The sequence below is a fragment of the Eubalaena glacialis genome, chromosome 8, assembly GCF_028564815.1.
Source record: "Eubalaena glacialis isolate mEubGla1 chromosome 8, mEubGla1.1.hap2.+ XY, whole genome shotgun sequence".
NCBI lineage: Eukaryota > Metazoa > Chordata > Mammalia > Artiodactyla > Balaenidae > Eubalaena > Eubalaena glacialis.
This window is the reverse complement of record NC_083723.1, coordinates 10,066,262-10,089,751: the sequence shown is the minus strand read 5'-3', so window position 1 is coordinate 10,089,751 and position 23,490 is coordinate 10,066,262. Positions and strand designations below refer to the sequence as shown.

Below are 23,490 nucleotides of genomic sequence, written 5' to 3'. Positions count from 1 at the left end.
CCTCCACAGCCGCAGGGCACGCACACTTCTCACGCCTCTGACGTTCGAAAGTGACTTGGAAGGACTTTCTTCCCATTGGCCCTTTGTGGTCAAACCCGCACCAGCCCCGAGGCAGGGCTGGGCCTGACTGCCCCTCCTGTGCTGAGGGTCCTGGAGGGGCTGAGGGGAGGGAGCTGTCTGCACGGCCCCAGCGTGCCAGCTAGCAACACGCGATACCACCGGGGCCCCGTGGACAGACACCTCTTGGCTCTGCACCCGGGCGCCCCGTCCCAGGCAGTGAGCAGCAGCACGCCCCGTCCTCCCCGCTCCGGCCCCGGAAGGCCCGTACCAGCTCGTGGCTCTGTGGCTTGCCCTGCAGCTTCTGGCGGTAGTCGAAGGTGAGCCTGTCCAGGACCGCGTGCTCCTCCTCGTCCACTGTGGCCATGGAGCGCTCCTTGTTGATCTCGTCGATGTCGATTTGCTCCTCCCCCTCCAGGATGGCGCTCCACCAGTACTCGCCCACCTTGTTCAGGCTCACCTGGCACACGAGGGCAGAGACACAGTCAGTGTCGGGCAGGTGGCACTGGGGACCCAGCGGGGGGGGGTCCGGACCCCAGGCTCTGAGTGTTCCACTCTCCACCGCTATGCCTGGGCGGTGCCTGTGGTCCTTGTCCCCCAGGTCCTCTCAGAAGACACTGACCCCTGAAGGCATCAGCACCCGCACCGCTCAGCCACCAGAACCCCAGCCCGCTCTGACCAGAGGGGGGCGTTTCCAAGCACTCTGAGCTGCCCCATCCGCCCGTACCCGGACCCCATCACAGTCTCCCGAGCTGCCGAGGGAAGCTTGAGCCCGAACAGGAGCTTCTGTCAACATCCACCTGCCTGGGCCCCGCTAGCTCATCCCCCTCCCTCCTGCTGGCCTTTCCCGCCTCCAAGTGCAGCACCCAGTCTCCTGCCTGCTGGGGGGACCTGGAACCTGGGGGACCAAGCACTCAGCCTGACAATGACTACCCCCCAGCCAGACGCCCAGGCGCCTTGTCTCACTCTCTTCCCTGGTCAGGCAGCTGCAAGAGGGGCTCCCCAGCCCTGCGACTGCTGCACGTGACTTACCTCCCACTGAGCCTCATGGTGCAGCCCAGTGAGGGACGGGGGGAGTCGGGGGGACACAAGAACTCAGAGACGGGGACTGCAGAATAGCAGGGCTTTGCCTGAAGCTGATGCCAAGTACATGCATCCCAGGGACCACACAGGGAGGGCCCAGGGCACCCCCCTCCCCGTGGTCACTGGCCGGCTCATCGGGAAACTCTTTACTGACTGGCCAAGAACTGACAGGAGGGCTGCCCACGCTCCCTCACTCTGTCCACTCTCAGACGGGATGTAACCTCCACTCACGCCCAGAGGGGCAGGGAGGTGCCACAGAGATGACGGAGCCAGCAGTGAGAGCAGCCCTTCCTCACAGGAGCACCATGAGGAGAGGCTGACTGGCCAGTGGGCAATCCTGACAAAGCGGACCGGGAGCTGGCCCACAGGCGACATCTGTGAAGACACTGCATGCCCACAGGTCCTAAGAAGTCGGCCCCATGGCTCACGGGCTGCAGGGAGCGGTGCTGCCAGCTCCAGCCCTGCTGCCCGAGTCCACGGCGAGCCCCTGCGGAGCCCGGGTCCAACAGGGTCACAGCAGAGCTAAGTCCCGGCCCTGAGAGTGGCTGAGGCGTGGGCAGTGATGAGGGCGGGTCACACAGTGGAGACAACCTCCAGGAAACCACAAGCACAGCATGAATGTCAGCATCTCAGCACGTTACAAAAGCAAGTCCCCCCACTTCTGACCATCCTGGGTGGACGCGGGCGTGAAGATGGCAGGGGTGAGATGGCAGGGGTTCTGAGCACCCTCTGCCCACCTGATCAGATGAATGACCTCTACCCTGCCAATGCCACTGTTTACATTCAGGGTGAAGCTTCTGTTTCCAGATGCTCTGTCTAGCCAGCTCCTGGCCAACTGTAGTCTCCTGTTTGCACGCGCGGACCTGACCTGGCCCTCAGAGCCCCCAGTGCCGAGCACTGAGCCCCGTCTTTACAGAGCTGCAGATCACCGCGCCAGTGCAACAGAAACCTTCCAAGGGGGAAATACATTCGCTTCTTACCATTACAGCAGAGACTTCTGAGGAAGTCGGCCCTCTGTATCCACAGGTTCTGCATCCACTGAAGTCAACCAACTCCAGATCAAAAATATTTGGGAAAAAAAAATTTCCAGAAAGTTCCAAAAAGCAAGACTTGAACTTGTCGCACTTCAGCAACTGTTTACATAGTATTTACATTGTATTAGGTATATGATGTGAAGTAAACAGGAGGATATGCGCAGGTTACATGCAAACACTACACCATTTATATAAGGGACTAGAGCATCCTCGGACGTTGTATCCTTCGGGGGGGGGAGGGGTGGGGGGGGTGCTGGGTTCTGGAACCAATCCCCTGAGGATACTGAGAGACGACTGTAAATCTCCAGAGACAACAGACCCTTTAGACTCATTTTACTTGTATCTTCGTTAGTCATCATCATGGCCGAGATCTCTCTAACATGTATTGTTAGTACTCACAACCTCTGTAAAATACCCACTATTACCTCTACCTAGAAGTCAGCGCCTCACCTGGATCACCCAGCGCTACAGGCAGAACAGAGCCATGCTGGGGCCAACAGCCCGTGACAGCGCTGTGGGGTCAGCCCAGTCCCAACCCCGGGGCTCTGCTGCTGCTCCTGCGCATAAGAACCGCACACGGGGTGTCCCAGCCAGGTCCACACACACATCCAGGCCCGACACAGCTCGGGGGCACAACGGGACTGACCCTGAGAACAGGGAGCCTGGTGGGCCTCGCTGCCCGGGCCTCTTGTGTCCACAGAACAAGTCTGCACGGGCACTCTGCAGACCCAATAAACATCAAGATGAGCCCAGCACCACAGTAAAAATAATGTAAGGTGAAATTCACATTAACATAAAATTAGCCATTTCAAGGTGAACAGTTCAATGCACTGAGCGCGTTCACAGGAGTCTGAGCTACCACCACCTCTATCTAGTTCCAGAACACTCATCACCGCAGCAGGAGAGCCCGTGCCCGTGAGCAGGCACTCCCCACTCTGTCCCTCCCCCAGCCCTGGCAACAAATCATTTATTTGCCTGTTCTGGACATTTCCCAAAAACGGACCCACAGGCTATGTGTCCTGTGCCTGGCTTCTTTCACTCAGCACAATGTCCTCACGGTCCATTCACATGCTAGTGGGTCAGAACTTCATTCCTGTTTCAGGTGGAATAATACAGAGTGCAGCATCAAGAGGACATGGGTGAAATGTTCTTGGAATGGAGCTCAAGGATTCAGGTCTAAGAGTAACATCTTTGATAAAGCAGTCTGATGGTTTAACATTTGGTTTTGATTTTTTAACATTTTGTTATTTTTTTTAAAAAATCAGGTTTGTGAAGGCGTAAGCTGCCACACAGTAAAATTCACTCTTTTGAGGGAGCATCCTATGAGCTTTGACAAATGCAGCCACGTAGCCACCATTGCTATCAAGCCACACCCCAAAGCTCGCAGTCCCCTTTCGACAGCGACCCCCTCAGCCCGACACCTGCTTTGCCATTTCGTTGGTGTCTGTTGGTCTGCTCTTCTCTTGGTGCAGTGGCCTGGTGTTCAGCCATGCTACGCGCGCATGGGGGTCACCCCCGACACAGGCCGACGCACCTGTGGGTGGACAGGGGGGTGTTTCCAGGGTTCAGCGGCCACCTACCAGGCTGCCTGCAGGGCTTTATGGTCTCCTTTCCCCTTTGTAGGTATCCAGCAGTGGGATTGCTAGGTCCCATGGTAAGTGCACATGTAACTTTATAAAAACTGTCAAACTGTTTTCCAAACCGCCTGCACGGTTTGGCCTTCCCATCCGCAGTGCAGGGGAGCTCCAGGGGCTCCACACTGTCGCCAGTCCCTGCTCCTGTCGATTCTTTCCAGGAGCCAATCAAATAAGTGTGAAGTGACATGTCGCCGTGGTTTTAATTGGTATTGCCTTAATGACTAACGACGTTGAGCATCTTTCCATGGGCTTATTTGCCATCTCGTTTCTTAAAACATTTTATTTAGAATAATTTCAAACTTACAAGTTACTAGAATTATTCAAGTACAAAGAATACCTTTTCCTAGAGTCACCTACTGTTAACATGCTACGCCTTTTCTTTATCACGTGTATGTGTGTCTGCACATACGCTCTCACTCTATGTGTGTAAGTTTATAATATGGGGTAAATTACACAGTATTTTTTCGGAATCATCTTGGCCCTTTACCCCTAATACTTCGGTGAGTGTCTCCTTCCTGAAGGTATGGAAGTTCTTTACTATAGTAACTTCAGCTCACCTTCCCTCCTGCACAGGATCCAGTCCAGGGTCCTGACTACATCCTAGTGGGCCTGTCCCCTTTCATCTGGAACATTCCACCGCCTTTGTCTTTTGTTGTTAAGGACCATCCTTCATTTGGGGTTTGTTTGGTGCTTCCTCCTGATTAAGCTCAGGGACGTGCCCCCGCAGAACCTGCACAGGTGATGCTGCAGCCCTCCTGGGATGTCCCCCCTGCAGGCACAGATGTCACGTGGCCGCATTCCCAGGGTTCCTCCCTGACTCCATCTGCCCCACAATATGGCAGGGACACGACGCTTCCAGCCCCAACAGGTGCTGTGCAGGGGCCAGCAGGGGCCTTCTCCTCCACGACGGAGCCACTTACCCCTCTGTCGTCAGCACCGGCTCCTGGACACGTAGCATCTCAATGGCTCACTCATTCCCATCCCTGATCCCGCAGCGCTCAGTGCCCCATCTCAGCTGGTCACGGGTGGTTGCTGTGACCTGATAACACACCCTCGTTCCTTGGCTTTCCTCCAGGTTCCTTTTATCAATCGGTCCCAGACCCAGAATCAGTTTCTCAGGGGAACCCCTAGAGTGCTGGTTGAACAGTTTTCCCAAAACGTCCTCAGAGAAACTTCCAACTCCATGTGGCTCAGCTCACCTCAGCACCCCAATCGGCATGATGATGATGACTCACCCACACTCATCTCCCTCCCCTCCTTTGTCACAGAATGCTGCTTCTATTCAGAGAGGGAGGCAGTGCGCCCGGCGGGGAGGACGGCTCCTCGCAGCTGCCCGTACGTGGGATCGAGCTTGGGCCAAGGAGATGCATGTGAAAGCTGTGGGATGGTGCTTCAGAGGGGCGCCTTGAAACAAGGACAGAGGACAGGGAGAGGCAGCGGGGGCCTGCTCAGCTCCGGGAGCTTCTGCGGGGAGGACGCGGCCCCGGCCAGACCGCTGGCCTCTCAGGGCTCTGCCAGAGGCGGCACTGCGGTGGGCAACCTCCTGGTTTTAATGTCATCAACAAGCGTTTCAAGCTTAAACATTAAAGCACTGTAGGGCCAGACAGAACCCGGCCATGGTGGGCTGTGGCTGCGAGGCAGGTGACCACGCAGTGCCAAGCTGCGTCTCCACTCTCCTCCCCCGCGGGACGAGCGGACGCGCGCTCTGTCCACCAGGAGCGTGGTCTTCCGGTTCTGCTGACACGTCCCTTCTATTCATGGGCAACTTCTCCAGAACGTGCGGACTCAGGCTACCTGCTTCTCAACACCCGGTGGAGATCCAGGGGTTGGTGATGATGCCAAAAATGTGACCACCTTGAGAAACACGATGGGTCCTGGGACACATGAGCACTGAAGGCCAAGAACTCGCATTTCAGTCCCTGGACTAATTTCCAGGCTTTGGGCTCTTGCCAAATTACTAACGTAATTTAACCTGTATTTTAAGCTGAACGATGGCTCCTCAGAGCCAGGCAGGGGGCCGGTGGCCACCAGCGACAAAACAAAAGTGGTGAACCACTTCACAGAGAAACACACGTCCCCACTCGAAAACAGCCCAGTGCCAGGGCACACAGGGATCTGCTGACGTCACAGAAATCCGACGTCCTTCTTGGGGGAGCCCACGGCAATGGCCAAGGACTACACTCAGCCTGTAACTCTACTTTTGAGAACTGTAATCTAAATATATAATCTAAATACGGGGGATACAGCTTATATAAAAACACTCACAGGTTCAGGCACCAGATACACCCAGTAGCGCGAGCTTTAAGGCAAGCCGACGAAGGTCTGTGAACACTCTGCAGCTACCGCACCAGCTTTAAATGACTCGAGTGTGGATCGTGTCAGCGTGTGGACGGGCGTCGCCTCACGAATGGCTACAAACGCGAGACCGCGGAGCCTCAAGGGCTCGAGGCCATGGCCTGCAGGTGCCCACAGCAGGGCCATTAGCCCCACCTGCAGGGAGAAACCAGGACAGCGAGCCGAGGTGGGTTCTGGGACAGAACAAGGCACGGGGGGAGGCCCTGATTTCACGTCTCGGGAACCAAGAAAGGAGCTTGCCTCAGAATCAAGAAGCCTCGTTTAACATTCTCGAGTGTGGGAGGGAGGGAGGCAAGAGCTGTCATCCGGGTTTAGCTGCCACCCCTGCCTGCTCTGAAAGCCTGCCCGGGCGTGTCTGATGCGGATCCGGCTCAGGCAAGGAGGGAGTGGTGGCTGGGAATCAAGGGGCATGTCTGCATCGGCCTGCTTGGGAGGTCAGGACTCGGACCACGGACTCTGGTAAGGTGACAGGCACCCCTGGAGTGACCCCTCCTGTCCCAAGTGGCCCCCACAGAGATCATGCCACATAAGGCCTGTACTAGTGTCCTGGGGCAGCCGTAACAAAGCGCCACACACTGCGGGCTTCAAACAAGACACTTATTCTCTCCGTCTGGAGGCTGCTAGGCCAACATCAAGGTGTCGCAGGGCTGCACTGCCTCCAGAGCTTCCAGGGGACCTTGCCTTGTCTTCACTTCACTCTGTGTCTGTCTCTTTTCCTCTTGGAAGGACACTTGTCACTGGATTTAGGGCCCACCTGGATAATCCAGGATGATCTCATCATCACAAGATCCTTAACCTTATCACATCTGCAAAGACCCCATCTCCAAATAAGGACCTATTTGCAGGTTCTGGGATCTGGCGAGGACATCTGGGGGCCCTTTTCGGCCCACTCAGTCTTTAGGAGGTGGGCCCTTGACTATTTTCCTTAATCGCCCCAGTGCCCAGCACAGGGTCTGGCACTTAGTGATAAGCAACCAACAAATGTCTGGGGATCGACCAACCAAGGCTTTGAGCCTCACTTTAAGATCGAGGAACGGAGGTCCAGTGAGGCTAAAGGCGGCCAGTGAGTGGGGCTGAGGCACAAAGCAGGCCTGGCCACCTGGGCAGCCACGCTCTCCCCCTCCAGAGGCTCGAGGGAATGGCACTTGTTCTGGTCAGTAAAGGCACCAGGCTGTTCACACATCAAAGCCATGTGCTTACTGAGCTACAATATCATCTCAGATATGTGGTCCTCAACGTTACCAGTAAATAAATAATTACACTGAGAACACACCAAACCTTCAGCTCCATAAGCAGCAATGTCTCCATTAAGACACTGGCATTGGCTGTACCCGAGGACCGTGGTCAGGAGGAAGGCGGAGACAGGCAGGATCCCCGCATCTCGTGAGAAGGTGCACGCCAGGTGTGCAGGGGGCCGGGCTGGCAGGGAAGCTCCGGAAGAGGATGTGATGCTCTAAATTAAGTCCTCTTCTTTTTCTACAAGTGGTGGAGCAGCATTAGAAATGTGATGCCATCCACGGATGATGAAAGCCACTCTAAGGAACCTCGGGAAAGAACCAGCCTAGCACCTGCAATTCTGAGAGAGGTTTCTACGTGGACCTCGCAGGGTTAAGCAGGAGCAGAACAGCCAGAAGCCACGCTCATGGGCAGTGACAGGTGCACCTCAGCCCGCAGCCGGTTCTGCTTCTTTACAACTCCTCGAGCAGCAGGTGCTTGGCAAAAGCAAACTGGAAAACTAAAAGGCAGCCAGGGCACAAGCCTCCCCCCTGGACCAGAGGAGAGCCTGGGGTGACCACAGGGCCTGGGAGCATGACCGGACGCCGAGGCCGTCTCATCAAGGTCAGCAGAGAAGGCGACGCACCAGTCTCCCTGCTGGCCCGGGGCTGATGGTCACAAGCTACGCTGCGCTGCTGCCAGCTCTCCTCCCCATGCCTACTCGCTCCTGGGCGCCTATCAGCTGAAAGGTAGAGAAGGAGGGAAACGGGAGGCTTCTGGGCCTGGGGTCTGGCTCCACCCTGAGCAAGCTCTTCACCCTCTCTGAGCGTCAGCATCCTGATTTGTAAAACAGGCTTGAAGAGATGAAACTGCATCACCAGGCACCTCACAGAGCCAGGGCCTAAGTGTACCCAGTAGATGGAGGCCATAATTACAAGGAGTTAATGCCCTGGCCACGAGCCATGTCCGTATTCAGACGCAAGTTGTACAAAACACGCAAAAAAGGTGACACGGCTCTGGAACAGGCATGAAGAAGTCAGCATCACCTCTGGCAACGAAAATCCCAAGAGTGAGCTACCTGGTTAGCAACCACATTTCCGCAGAAGCCACGTCAAGTACAGGGAATCCTCGGTACCCTGATTACAACCCCGACAGACCAGTGGGTAAACAGTGGCTGTGGACCTTCAGGGTCCAGCGACGAGGTCAGTCTTTCTGTCCCAGGCGGGGACTCGAAGACAACAGGGCTGAAGACAACAGAAGCGCCCCTCAGAGGGAGCAAAGCACAACCGGCTGTCTGCCGGGACGAGCTCCACGTGCACAGCTCTGGGCGGTCCACCAACCCCACACAGGAGGAGTGAGGCCCCGCATCCGTGGACAACGGGGCACCCAGGATCACGGGTCCACGCTCCCTGTGACCACCTGGGCCATCACAGCGGCGCCGGGAGAGGGTGGGCTGCCTGCCGCGGGCTCCCGCTGGCCGCCTGCGTGACCTCGGGAGGCGGGGGGATAATGAGACCCTGGCTTCCCACTTCCCACAATCGTGGGAGGTGCAAATGAGACCATGCCCATGAAGGTATTCTGCAAATGGAACTGGTGGTTCAGAGCATGGGCCGTAGTCTGGGGAGCGGCACTGGGGGTGGGGAGGCACAGGGGTGAACAGACGAGCAACTGAACCCCAGGGTGATAAGGGGGAAATCATCATGACTGTTGCACACTCGTGGCGAGAAGGAGAAACCTCGGAAGGGCAGGGGAGGTGCAACAGAGCAAGGTTTAAGCAAGACTCGGGCAGACTTGGCCGGCGCTCTGCCACCGGGTGTTCCTGTCACACAGAGGGGCCTGTGTGTGCTCGGGGGTCCCGGGCATGCCGAGACCTCCAGCCCCCCCAGCAGTGATGGAATCCTCTCCGCTCCAACAGGTTTGTGTGTCTGCGAGCCGAGAGCAGGCAGAACAGAGCGCCGCGGGCCTTGCCGGTCAGGACCAAGCAGGCAGGCCCATGGGCACCTATTCCCATAGAGAAGTAGATCATGACGGAACGGCACACTTTGCACATATAAAGAACATGCCTATATAAAATTCTGAGGTCTTTTTTGCCCAAAGACTTAGTATTTTTCTTTTCATCTTTACCCCTTTCACCACGCCCTGGTTAAGCACCCCAGCAGGAGGGAAGAGGAAAGGAACGAACCCAAATATACAGAGTCTCCCTTCGCTGTATGAAGCCTCCCTGGGTGCTGCCCACTGACCAGGTGCAAGGCTCTGACGAGGGAGGATGCAGCCACCAAAGAATCTAGTAACTGGAACACGTACCCCTTCGTTTGGATCCTGCGCCCTTGGCTAGCTTAGCCAGTTGAGACCCACTTTGTCAAATAAGGCTGTCTGTTTGAATTTATTAACTCTGCATCCTCCAGACTGGCATTCATGAAAGCGATCTGCCTTTTAATTTTTAACTTCTTTGGTTTTGCCTTAGATGTAACTGAATCCCTGGAGAGCAGAAGCCTCTGGAACTGAGGGGACATGTCCAGTGTGAGCACAGCCGCGCTCTGGGGATGATGCCCCACCAGGACCTCCTCTGCGGTCACTGCATGTGGTCTGTGCATGGGCAGGAGGACAGAAAGCAGCGAGAAACACCGCACTCCAGTGCCCCTCAGTTTCTTGTTGACACGGGCCCCACCTCAAGGAAGCAAGCAGTGGGACGCCAAGAGGCCAAGGCTGTAGATGCAGCAGTGACAGTCAGTTGAGGCCCACAAAGGTGCCCTTCGAGCTGCTCAGAAAACACCGAGGAAACTCCCCAGCTGGCAGAAATAAACACCCTCACAGCATCACTGCCCACGCTTACCAAAACGCACTTCCCGGGTTCAAGGCTCCAGAGGGAGCTCTCGGTGTTGATCTTGTGGGTGAACTTTCCTTCCATGAGGATGCGCTCCCCATTTTCCTCCAGCACGGCCACCCGGATGGAGGTGCTGCTGAGGGCCACAGAGACCTGGAACAGAGCGGAAGAGAATCATCTCGTGCTGGGAAGGTGGTGACCGGCGTGCTCCAAGGTGGGAGGGGACGGAGGTTTCCAAGGCGCCTGGCCACACACTGCAGGAGAACAAGATGCAAAACCAGCCCGAGGGTCATCAGGCTCTCTGAATGACGCAAACCATACCAACCAATTCACACGTGAAGCAGCCTCTGCGTCATCATCTCCTTCAAGGAAACGCACTAGAAGATGTCTCGATACGCATAACGGTAACGTGGGGGGCTTTGTGGGAACCGCTGGTTTGCCGCCGCAAACTCTACTCCGGTTAGGGGAGGCCAACTCCTTGGGCAGAGGGCAAGCAGGGCCGGCAGCAGGGGGTGTGCTCTCCCCGACGCCCACCTTGCTGTCTGGCGTGGACAGCAGCCCTGTGCTGGAGGACACGCCCGGGGGGGGGCAGAGCAGCCGCGTGCCTGGCTCTGCTGCCTGCCAGGAGCTGCTGTGCCATCTGTGGCCACAGCTCAGCTTTCACCCAGGAGGGTGAGGCCAGGTCCTCTGGTTTTATATTTTGTCTTTGTTCTCCCATCTCCTCATTCGCTGGAAACGCCCTCTCCCTGCTCTCACACGTCTGTCTCCACAACAGCGCTGGAGCTGCTGGACTGGGGACTTCATTTCATGCGTGTACCCTGGCCAGCAGGATCCCAAGCACGTGGACCCCAGGACGTTCAGCAGATCAGTAAACGGTAGAGGAAAGAAAACAGAACTCCGGGTTTGTTTTTCCCCCACTTCTTTTAAATTCTAAATTTTGTGTTTTATACCGTAAAAATCTTATATAATAGTATTTACACAATGTCCGGCCTTTCTCACAGGTGGGTGGCGTCAGTCAAGCCGTCGAAACAGCCTGGAGATGGCCCTCCCAGGTCACTTGCTAAGTGCTTATTAAATGCACTTGAAAAGAAACCCTCAGTGTCACAGAATTTTCAAACTGGAGTCTACACCTGTCAGTGGAATCTGATACTATAACCTACCTGTATTTTAAATAACCATAAATAAGCGATGGAAAGGAGAGAGATGCCTGCACACACCGTGTCCACATGCAGGCCCCAGTGGGGTCCTATGAGCCCCAGCTCCAATTGCACCCAATTTCTGAGAGAATGTACCACTTAACTCGGTTCTGCTAAGGCACGGGCACAACTCACTTCACTCCCAGCTGCCCAACAGCGGCCCAGCGCACTCCTAGACAGATGCAGACAATCGCTGGCCAAATCGGGTGTCCCTGACCACGAACTCGGATGTGCGGTGAACACGTGACAGAGCGGACCAAGGCTCCACCAGTCCTGGCCTCCCAGGAGCAAGCTCACTTTAACAAATAAAATCCTCCAGCCAACTTTAGGTAACAGGATAATTTCCAAACCTGGGTGAGCTTCTCACAACGCTCGTCTCTTACACAAAGGGGATGTACCCAAGCACCGAGGGGAAACCAGACCAGAGATGCTTCCAGGAGCTCCAGTTCAAGACGTCACTCTGGGAACAGGCGGCCATCTCCTGAACTCCATGGCCCACAGCGATGACAGGAACAAAGCACGCAGAGAAAAACCCCAGACAACACAGGGAAGAAGGGAGAGGCCAGGACAGAGAAACTTTCAACAGCTCTATGGAGAGGAAGGAGAGGCGTGTGGCGACAGAGAGCACAGAGCAGGGACAAGCACAGACGAGTGGCGCTGCCGGCTGGCAGTCAGCAGGTATGCAGCGTGCAGGCAGAGCGGCTGAGGCAGTCCACGGGCAGCCGTGCCCGCAGAAGCCCCGTCAGAAGGGATAAGAACCCGCTGTGTGCCATGGAGCTACAGGGGCCCTGCTCCAGGAAAACTGGCCGGCAGTCTGAGGGAACTGGGTGGACACCCAGCCCAACACACTGCAAGGCAAAGCCAGCCAGTCAACTCCTCAGCTGTGAGCAGCGACGGGAGTGGCAGACCTCAGACACGTAAAGGAGAAAACCATCAACATCACCCCACACGCCAAAGAATGGGGAAGATTTTTTTTTTTTTTTTTTCTTTTTTGCCACACCGCGCAGCATGCGGGATCCGACCAGGGACGGAACCCGTGCCCCCTGCGGTGGAAGTGTGGAATCCTAACCACTGGACCACCAGGGAATTCCCAATATATTTTTAAAATAAAAAAACTAACAGGGAACTAAGGATTGCATTCTATGAGAAAAAGCAGCAGCACAAAAAGACAGACTTAGGTTAAAAAAAAAAAAAAAGTAAAGATTACAGAGCTAATTAGGAAAAAAGGGAATTCTAAAATATTTCCAATTTATACCCTCAGAGAGATCTGGGAAGATATGGTATCTATAGAACCAGAATAAAATATGAAAACAGAACTAGACAAAACAAACAAACACTTAGAAAAAAAGAGAGTGAAAATAAGATTTTCAACAGAAAGGCTGGAAGATAAAGTCAAAGAAATCAAGGTAGAGCCAGAAACCAATCCAGGCAATCAGTTTGGCATTCCAGAAACTGTGACAGCAACAAGACAATTTTCCAGAGCTTTAGAAAAGTATGGTTTCAGTTTAAAAGGACCCACTGAGGGCTGAACAGAATGAATGAAAGATGACTTACACAAACTCATGACATTTCATACCACTGAGTATTTAAATTAAGGTCTTAAAAGTTCCAAATAGGAGGAAAAAAGTTTACTCACAAAGAACCGGAATGGAAGACATTTCTAGAATCAGTAACAGCGGATGTAAGAAAACAGGAGAATAAAACCTTCAATCTTGTTAGGGGAGATTTTTTCTTTTTGGCCACACTACCCGGCTTGCAGGATCTCAGTTCCCCGACCAGGGATCGAACCCGGGCCACAGCAGTGAAAGCCCAGGCTCCTAACCACTAGGCCAGCAGGGAACTCTCAGGAGAGTATTTTTTAAAGTTAGAATTCTATACAAACTCAAACCACAAAATAAGCGAAAGTTTAAAATAACCGCATTTTAAGACATTCAAGAACACTGCATTTATTACCACACATCATTTCGAGAAAGTTACTTGAGTCTATACCACAACAAAATGAGGATGAAAACAGAGGAAGATCCTGGATGAGGAGGGGGGTCAAAATCCACTTATAAAATGAGTAAGTTCTGGGGATCTAATGTACAGCATGGTGACTGTAATTAACAATACTAAACTGTACATTTGAAAGTTGCTAAGAGAGTCAAACTTAAAAGTTTTCATCACAAGAAAAAATTTATAACTATGTGAGGTGATGAATGTTAAACTTATTGTGGTAATCATTTTGCTAAACATACACATCCCAAATAATTATGTTGTACACCTGAAATTAATACAGCATTATATGTCAAATATATCTCAGTAAAACTAGGGGAAAAAAAGAGGAAGATCCAACAAGGATCTAAAACACAGTGAATTTCATCTAGAAGTGCAATGAAAAGAAGTTCCAGGATGCAAGCTATACAACCGAACTAGAAATAATCAGTCCGGATGGGAGTCAGAGGTGAGAGGGTCTGCAGGAAGTGATTCCTAGACAATACACAGTACTAGTGAGAGACTGAGTAATTCTGAGATTATGATGAAAGTGTACTATTTTTTGACAAGAAAAAAAGAAAGACAGCCAGAAACTCCAGAAAAACAAAAAACTATACAAGAAACTACTGATCCAAAGGGATGTAATGAGAATGGAGTAAGGACCTGCAAAGCAGCTTGACAGAAGGAGCAGCAGAGACCAGAGCCCTGAGTGTAAGGGGTGGTGGGCTCAGAGCGCCTGCACTCTCAGGGTCCCGACAGCCTGAGCCAGATGACACGGGAAATCCTAGGTCCCCTGAGACTTTCCCGGGCAGCCACCCTGGCTGGCAGGCAGGGCTGGGGCCCTGGGGGCATGGCGGCAAACACCAGAGACCAGAGCCGCCCTGGTGGGGCCGACAGAGGGAACGGGGGGCACATCATCTGTGCTGAAGGTGGGGCCGCGAGGCTATTTATTCATACTTGACAACTTGACAACACATGCATAGAAAACATCTGCCAAAAGATCCCAGGAACTAGTACCGTGATTTCTGAGGTTGCGGCGGGGGCTGGTATAGGATAAAAGGGCAGAGGCAGGAAAGAAACTTCTCCTTGAACATTTTATTCTTTTGAACAGATAAATGTCCTATGCATTCAAACAAAAAAATTTTTTTAACAGATAAATGCAGCCTATTAGCCTTTTCTGCTATGGAAGTTTCCTATAAAAAAGAGTCTTCCTACATTTTTTCTAAACGCCTTCTAAGAAGGGAACACCGTGTAACAGAGCTTTTTAGCACAAATTCCTACAGCTGCATCAAGTTCTGGGGCACAGCGTCACTGTACAAGACATGCCCAGGGGCCTTGGTGCTGTTCTGGAAGGTTCCCATGGTGAGGCGAGAGATGGCATGCAGCACGGCCGTGAGCCCACCAGCCAGCAGGAAGGACCTCATCCGTCAGTAAAGACCACGCACCATCTCCGAGAAGAAAGAGAATACTGAGAAGGAAAGTAATTCACTTGTCACTCAATGTCATCCAGTCATGACTGTGTGCAACAATATCATGACATTTTCCACGCAAAAGACAACTGATCAGACAGGGTGGAGGTGGGAGCCGGGTCCTGCGCTCCGCTCCACCACCGTCTCACCGGACAGTGTGGCGCCTTAGCGGTTTATGTCTCCAGGAGAGCTCTCTCATCTGCAAAATGAGAAGTCAGACTAAAACTCTCCGGAGTTCAATTTTCCTGCATTAAAATCCTATGATTCAATGAAATGCCAGGTTTATAACCAGCCCCAGCTGACATTAGCGATCACACATACATCGTCCTGATGGCAAAGTTCCTTCTCCCTACCCCATGGCTACGCTGAGGAAAGAATGGGGAACTCGGCTGCTTTTCCCTTGCAGAGCGGACAGAACAAAGACCATGATGAAGCAAAGACCTAACTACATTTCACTAATGAATGAAACCAAAGCTTCATTTTGAGAAGTTTTCCGTTAGATGCACCAGCAAAATGATAAAAACAACAAAGACAAAAAAACGGTTGCAAGTAAAATAAGAACGCTTGAACTTAAAGCGTTACGCACATGCATTTATCTGTCCCCCACTACCCTTGAGAGGCAAATACGTTTCTACAGGAAAAAAATCCACAAGGAGTAAAGGAGGGGCAATGTTCTCAGGCCTCAAGCACCAAGCTACAGCTGAAGAACAGGGGGCCCAGGACGCCCCTGCGTTAACCCTCAGTGCTCCCACATCTACCCATTACCCCCAACACCCCTGGCCCCTCACACACAGAGCTACCTACAAACCCAGAACAACTGAGACTTCATCAGCTGAGCCGCTACAATCACAGCTACCATCATGATGCTATCTGATAGGTGCCACAGACAAAAACCAAAAATAAACACTGCTGACAGGTAGCTGTGACAGGTACCGCAGGGAAGAGCTGGAAAGGAGCCAGCCCAGAAAGAAAGTGGCAACTCAGAAAAAACCCTTAGGCCAGCAAAAGCCGAGAGATACAAAATAAACTTATCCCTAGGTTTTAAGTGAGGCATGCCTAAAACTCTTTAGATCACCAAGAACTAGAGAGACCATGAATTTTTCAAAGCTTGCAGTATAAAAGCGACCTGGAATCTGAAAGTTGCTAAGAGAGTAAATCTTAGGGGTTCTCATCACACACACACACACACACACAGTTCTGTAATACGGTGAGCACGCTAACCAGACTTACTGTGGTGATCACTTCGCAGTACACACAGATATCAAACCACTATATTGTACACCTGAAACTAATATAACATGGTATGCCAATTATACATCAATCTTTTAATGACATGGGTAAAAATACTATTGAAGGAGAAAAAAAAATTCAACCACGTAGGAGACTAGTGTAAAGTAAGTCAGCAGGTGTCACGAAGTGCCAACACTAGATAAATAAATGCCTTACGGGGAACACGCCTCTTCCAATCCCGGCGTCACAAACACTCAGGCTCATCCACACCCCCCGAGTGGTGGGAGCACTGGCTCCAGAGCAAGCCAGCCTGGAGAGACCCTCACTGTCTCCGCGTTTCCCCCTGTGCGCACCGCAACGCCTCGAAGGGCTGCTGGGAAGAAGGGCCCGAGGGGTGCCCGGCCGCACAGAGCTGGTTGAGCCAACAGCCTGTTTACGCTCCGCACGGCACCTGCCACACCCTGGAACTGTGCTGGTGCACCAGCTGTCGTCACCTGAGCCCCACGCAGGTCAGCTCCAGAGCAGCAACCTTGTTCGAGTCTTGGGGAGCATCACGTGGTCAGTAAATGTCTAATGCAGAAATGAGCAAAACCCAGGGCTATCCTCAGTGAAAGCGAGGCCATCTCCTCCCAGGGGTCCCAACAAGTGGACTGAGGAGGCAGAGATATGACTGAGGCGTGACGGTCTGTCCCTTAGCGCAGTGAGACGAAGGACAGGCGCCTCACAACACCCTGTTCACGGCAGAGCAGCACTGTGAGACTGACACCCGCATGACCAGTGTGCACCTCTGAGATGCTGTTTTCAATGGGAAGGTTTCCCGGATGGCTGTGGGAAGTTCAGCAAGAGATGTCAGGTAACCAGTGCCTCTTAAGTCAAAGAAAGAGAAAATAACTAGTTGTTGTTTTTTTTTTTTGGCCGCACAGCGCAGCTTACGGGATCTTAGTTCCCCGACCAGGGATTGAACCCGCATCATCGGCAGTGAAAGTGCGGCGTCCTAACCACTGGACCACCAGGGAAGTCCCCAAAATAACTAGTTTTAGGTTGGGCCTAACACAAGTCCTTCCAGAGAAAGCTCCAGAAGTTCATGGAGAAGTTAGAAGACAGACACTAGACCAGGAAGCTGTAACATTTTTAGCCAAGTAGTGAAGTACAGTAACCAACGCTTTTCATAATGTATTCGCCTACACACAAAGCAATCCTACCAAAAAACAAAATGAAAATCAACACCTGACCCACTAAAACTCTAAAGGATGCTGAACAAACTATTCTGACAAGGAAGGTCAGCCTGCACCCACTATGACCCACCACAGTCAGAGGGAACACGGTCATCCAAAGTAGGACTCCGTGGGGATGACCCCTAGTTACCTGGTCTGACCTGGATCCTAAAGTCCATTGGGTCACGGGTCACTGAGCCCGGGTGAGATCTCCTGGGATGGGGTGGGAAAGGGAGAAAGGGAGGAACGAGCAGACAGTGCTGCTGCAGCCACCAGCCCCATGACGCCCTGACGCACACCCACGTGGAGCCGTGAAGGCTCAGGGGCTCCGGTCCTGCTCCTGTCTTCTGTACTGCAGGATGAACTGCATTCGTCTGACACTGGTGGAAAGTAGCAGTATTCTAGAGGCTTCCCCGGGCCCCACCCAGACTCCTGCACAGGGCAGGCCTGTTTTAGGTAGAACCTAGGGAACCAGGGAGGGAGCAGCAGGGGCCTCAGGACGGGGGTGGGGTGGAGGGGAGGCCTGGAGGGGCTCACTCACTGCCCAGAGCCTGGATCCACACACGTATCCAGACCAGCAGGAGCCACTTGACACGGCATCGTTTCTCGAAAATGTATATGAAACTCAGCTTCTGTTTTACATGCTCTGGGACCTTCTCTTTTAAAGAAGCCAGCAGTTATGTCGCTTTATAAAGTGAGGAGTGGGACACAGGGAAAACAGTATGAGCTTTAGAAGCAAACACACCTGCATCAAACCACGGCTTTACCACGGCACCCATTCAGCCATTCACTCCTCCAAAAACACTCGGACAGTGCTCACTGCCCCCGGCACAGCAAGAGGGAGGGAGACACATGGTGACCTCTCCATGTCAACCTGGAGAACCAAGTAACTTCTCTCGGCCTCAAGTTCTCATCTATAAAACATAAAAGATACTACTTACTTTGCAGGTTGTAGCTTCTCATTATGACTGAAATAAGGAAACAGTTTCTGGCATATATCGGAATTTTTTATATTATGGATTATAGTAACAATGTCCCATTTCACGTGAGAGTTTTTCCTTTAAAGTGATGCCTACCTATTTCCAACGAGCTACAATCATGTTATTCTCAGCAACGTCCCCAAGTAAACATCTCTCTCCCGCTACAAGATTAAATTTCTACTCACTCAAGCTCATTAAGATGGAGAAATCAACTCAAGCTGTAAATGTTACAACTCCGCAGAGCACAGGACTGGAAGTCCACTTGTCACTACAGAACCTGTAGTTCTTTGCTTTGCCTCTTGGGACTCCACTTTCTCCATCTGTGAAATGGGTATAACAACAATTGCCTTGCCTACTCTGTAGTGCTTTTGCAGAGACTAAAGGCAATAAATGATACGAAAATACTGTCATTAAAAAACAACAACGACGACAAAGCTCAGGTTCTATTCACATAGGGGGCTGAGCCGGGTCTCATACTTGATGTGGTTAAAGAGGATGTGGGGTGGCAGGCTTGTGACTGCAGAAGAGAAGCGGTTTTGTGTTGGTGGCTAAGCGGGGAGACCAGCTCCAGTGAAGCCCACAGCCTGAAGCCTATGCCCCAAGGAAAGAAGCTGAGCAGAGAAGCTGGGAAGAACCCCCGAGGTTACCTGCTTGCCCTTCACCACGTGCTTGGGCACCGGCACCTTGAGCTCCAGGTCAGTGTAGTCCTGGGACCAAGCGTAGTTCTCACGCACAGCACCATTGTAGCTGTCGGGGTTTCTCTGGAACTGCTCCTGCCTCCTGAGAAAGAACAAGAAGTAAGATGACAGCCCAGGCCCACACACAGGGCAGGAAGGCCACAGGGAACCCAGGTACATACTGTCTCTAGGTTGTGAGAATTTTCACCTAATCTCACTTGGTTTTGCATCTAAAACTCTCCCTCTCTCTGGGCGATTTCCTCTCTGACCCCCCAGCTCGGGCTTCCTGGGAGGTCACAGGAACAAAGGGAAAAGCCAAGGAGAAGACCCTGAGTGCAGCACCCTCAAGGTTAGGAAAAGTATCTGCCACCACAGTCCATGGCACAGCCTGGTCCTCCTGGTCTTCATGAAGCTTAGAAACCAGGCCAGTCCACAAACCAAAGAGCCTCATTAATAAAATCCTGGGGGGACTTCTCTGGTGGCGCAGTGGTTAAGAATCTGCCTACCAATGCAAGGGACACGGGTTCGAGCCCTGGTCCGGGAAGATCCCACATGCCGCGGAGCAACTAAGCCCGTGTGCCACAACTACTGAGCCTGCACTCTAGAGCCTGCGAGCCACAACTACTGAGCCCACACACCACAACTACTGAAGCCTGCACGCCCTAGAGCCTGAGTGCCGCAACTACTGAGCCTGTGTGCTGCAACTACTGAAGACCGCGCGCCTGGAGCCCATGCTCCACAACAAGAGAAGCCACCGCAATGAGAAGCCCGCGTACTGCAACGAAGAGTAGCCCCCGCTCACCGCAACTAGAGAAAGCCCGCGTGCAGCAACGAAGACCCAACGCAGCCAAAAAAAAAAAAAAAATCCTGGGGCTTGTGGGTGCCTGGTTTCTCATAAACTACTTGGCAGGGCGTATCTCTTAAAAAAAAAAAAGGCAAAACAAGTTCAGCCTACAGCTGCTCAACTTCAATCCTAATCCAACACCAGCCTCCATTTTCTCCCGGTAAATAAATGAAAGCCAAGGCAATGTACTAAACTGCAGGCTTTCCTAAGATGCGAGCAGTGTGCTTACAAGACAGCCTAGAAAAAACCCAGTCAGCCAAATCCTCCTGTACACGCATTACCAACCCAGCACAGATGCAAACAGGCATGGCCAAGAAGCTGATGTTAAAAATAAAATACAATAAAATACTTGCCACAGAATTTAACAGTGTTAATAATAGTATGAACACCATACAAAAATAAGTGTAGAGTCCATTATAGTGAGTTTTAGATCTAAATTAAAGACATAAGCTTAGTCGGGGAGGAGGCAACACCTATGAGGAAGGACATCCCAAATAACAGATTCATTCGGCCACCTTCTCCTGCCCTCGGAGAGCCCAGCAGATGCACCTGGTGGGAGAGGCCGACGGACGAGATTCCACTCACTGTGAGCGTCTGCATGTGTGCAGATGGAAACACCCAGAAAAGGGTCAAGAACGCATGTACCCCATCAGCCCCTCACCTCTGGTCAGGAGGGGTTGGGAGCGGTGGTTAATGAGGACGCACTTTTTCTGGCAAAAGTTTTAAGCCAAGAACATGTTTACCTCCTGTGGGTATGCCTTACACACCTTATATCTGAGGCTGGGCCTCCATCACAGCCAAGGCTCTCTGGGCTGGTAAACTGGTGGCTGCTACAGGCTGAACCATGTCCCCCAAAATTAATATGCTGAAGTCCTAACTCTCAGCACCTCATTTGGAGACAGGGTCTACACAGAGGTAATCCAGTTAGAATGAGGTCATTAGGGTGGGCCCTGATCCAATGGGACCGTGTCCTTAAAGGGAGAGAGATCCGGACATGAAGACACACGCACAGAGGGACAACATGTAGAGACTCGGGGAAAAGACAGCCACATGGCGACGGCGATGCAGCTGCAAGTCAAGGGACGCTGAGGACTGTCAGCCACCCCAGAAGCTGGAAGAGGCAAGGAAAGGTCCTACCCAGAGTCCCAAAGGGAATGCAGCCCTGCAACACCCTGATCCTAGACTTACGGCTCCACAACTACGGGAAGATTTATTTCTGTTGATCTAAGCCACCCAGTTTGTGGTACTTTTTGCAGCAGTTTAGGTCAGGGGCAGGGCTGGGCACTGACCAATCAGAACAGATGCCAGCCCCAAACTACCCGCTCACGCGGCCAGGGAGGGATGGCGGGCCCCTGTGGGGACCTAGAGCCACAGAGAAAGCAGGGTGGGGCAAAGGAGACAGGAACGGTCAAAGCCTGGTCACAGGGTGGTCAGAGTAAGCTTGATGTGGATGCCACCAATGCGAGCATCTGCAAAGGGGGTTCAGTGATGAGAGGAAAGCTTTCAATATACTATAGAACTGACAAAGGACATGCAGCTTTTGTGCATGGTACAGGTTCAGTCTTCTAAGAAAACACACACACAAAGACGTGTGTGTATGTATAAAAGGAAGTCCATTAAGCCTCTGTGGTTGTCTCTGGGTAGCAGGATCACAAGCAGTTTGATTTTCTTTTCGGTATCTTTAGGTATTGTCCAAATTCCCTACAATATGCAGACGCTTTACCACCAGGAGAAAAAGAGCTCTCTTTAAGAACACACGGACAGGAGACGGTGATCTGCCCTGTGGCCCCCACTCCTGGGAGCTCTCCAGTGGCCACGCCAGCCTGCTTGCCTCCTGAGCCCCTGAAACAGGTCCGGGGGACAGAGCGGCCCAAGACCCACGTGTCCCTGACCCACAGGCTTCCTCCCCGCTCTAGCACCTACCACAGCTGTAAAGCTCACATCTGACAAACACCTGAACGTGCACAGAATACCGCCAATGAGCACCAAGTAACAGGAGAGAGTGGGAGGAGGCCTGACCCTCCCCGTACATCTTCTCTGTATGGCCTTTTGAATCGTGTGTGTACGTTACCTATGTGAAATAATCAAGGTTATGAAAACACGGAAATCAAATACCCACACACAAAATAAAAGCCCATGTGGCCTGGCACTGGCAGAGGTTAGGAAATAAACCTAAGGACCCCTCAAAGTGGGGGGACAGCTACTTCCCATGACATATGGCTAAGCCCTCATTGGCTGCCATCCACGTGGGCCCTCCGACCAGGACGGGCGGCAGACGAGCAGAGGATGGGAGATGCCACGAGGTCACACCTCCTCAAGGGGCCACCCTCCACCCCACGGGCGGCTGTGCTCAGGGAACCTCCTCCCCCAGAGCAGGAGGGGCGCTGCTCAGGCAGCACCGCAGGCGCTTGCCCCCCTCCCCCGAGACCTGCAGCCTCTTCCCAGCAGAGCCAGGAGAGTCACTCCCAGCACAGATCAGCAAGCTGCTGGGCGTTTTTAACTCTCGAAATCCACCTTCTCTTTAAATACAGTTGATTATTTCCAGCCAACAGTGTGCAACAGTAAGTCCCCTGTCATGTGCAGGTGCTCTGGGCCCCCGCCCTCACCCTGTCCCCCCTGACCAGCCTGCGGCCACAACCCTGCAGCTGCTGGCCAGCGCTGGGGGTGGGGAAGGGGGAAGGAGGGCAGGGAGTGGGCAGGGCGGGAGGAGGGGCATGAGTCAGCAGCCAGGGTGCTGCGGCGGGGTGGGGCTGGCCACAGGCCTCACTGCAGCCCCCACGCCTGAGGAGCGGCAGCACCGGATTACAGGGTTGCAACTGTGCTAAAGGAAAAGCCAGGCCCTGTGTCTCCAAGGGACAGGCTCTGCTGGGCAGACGCCCACAGCCAGCATCACCTGCACAGGTGGGAGATGAGCTCAGGCCGCCCCCACTCTCCCCCTCCACGCCCCTGCACCGCGGCGGCGTGGGAATTAGAACAGCCAGTGGCAAGTAGGAGGAGTCGTGGGTAAAAGGGGTCACAGCCCCCAGACAAAGGCTTTTGTGCAGGAGGCTAGAGCCCATACAGGTTATAATTCGGGGAGCAGCCAGGGCTGCTCTCAAGCCCCTTCCCAGGCTCCCGGGGTTGAGGGTGGCTCCCCCTACGTGAAGACAGGTGCTGGGCAGTGCTCACCAGGTTCCCAGAGCCAGAAAGAGCTGCTTTCACCCTGGAACATCCTGCCTCCACACACTCACACTTGCCCCTCATGACCTAAGGCAAAGGCCACCTCTCCACTGTCCTCAGTGGTGCCCAGGTGCGACAGCTCTGGCCACACCTCCCTACCCACCTGTAGATGCCACTGCCCCTGAACCCAGTGGGAGGGGCCAGGGCTTATGTGTGCACGAGCACACGTGGCGTGCGTGGGTATGTGTGCATGAGCACACCATGCGACCATGTGTGCTGTAAGCATGTGTGTGGTGTACGTGTGTGGTATAAGCATGTGCGTGGTGTGTGTGCGTCTGCGGGGTGTATTAGGAACCCAGTGGGAGGGGCCAGGACTTACGCGTGCACGAGCACACGTGGCGTGCGTGGGTACGTGTGCATGAGCACACCATGCGACTGTGTGTGCTGTAAGCGTGTGCGTGGTGTGCGCATGTGGTGCAAGCACGTGCGTGGCATGTGTGCGTGTGCGGGGTGTATTAGGTGGTCAGCAGACAGCAGCTCAT

General features: G+C 53.2%; 1 protein-coding gene across 2 annotated transcripts in view; it reads right to left on the bottom strand.

Moving 5' to 3' along the window:
• Window positions 1–23,490, bottom strand: part of NUDCD3 (NudC domain containing 3) — a 73,984-nt gene that overhangs the window by 4,811 nt on the left and 45,683 nt on the right. For both annotated transcript variants that reach the window (XM_061198384.1, XM_061198383.1), the window contains exons 3-5: window positions 18,916–19,048; window positions 10,215–10,358; window positions 329–517 (exon numbers count right to left, since the gene is read on the bottom strand). In XM_061198384.1, the coding sequence (XP_061054367.1) occupies window positions 329–517; window positions 10,215–10,358; window positions 18,916–19,048 (466 nt within the window). The remainder of the gene's footprint in view (window positions 1–328; window positions 518–10,214; window positions 10,359–18,915; window positions 19,049–23,490) is intronic.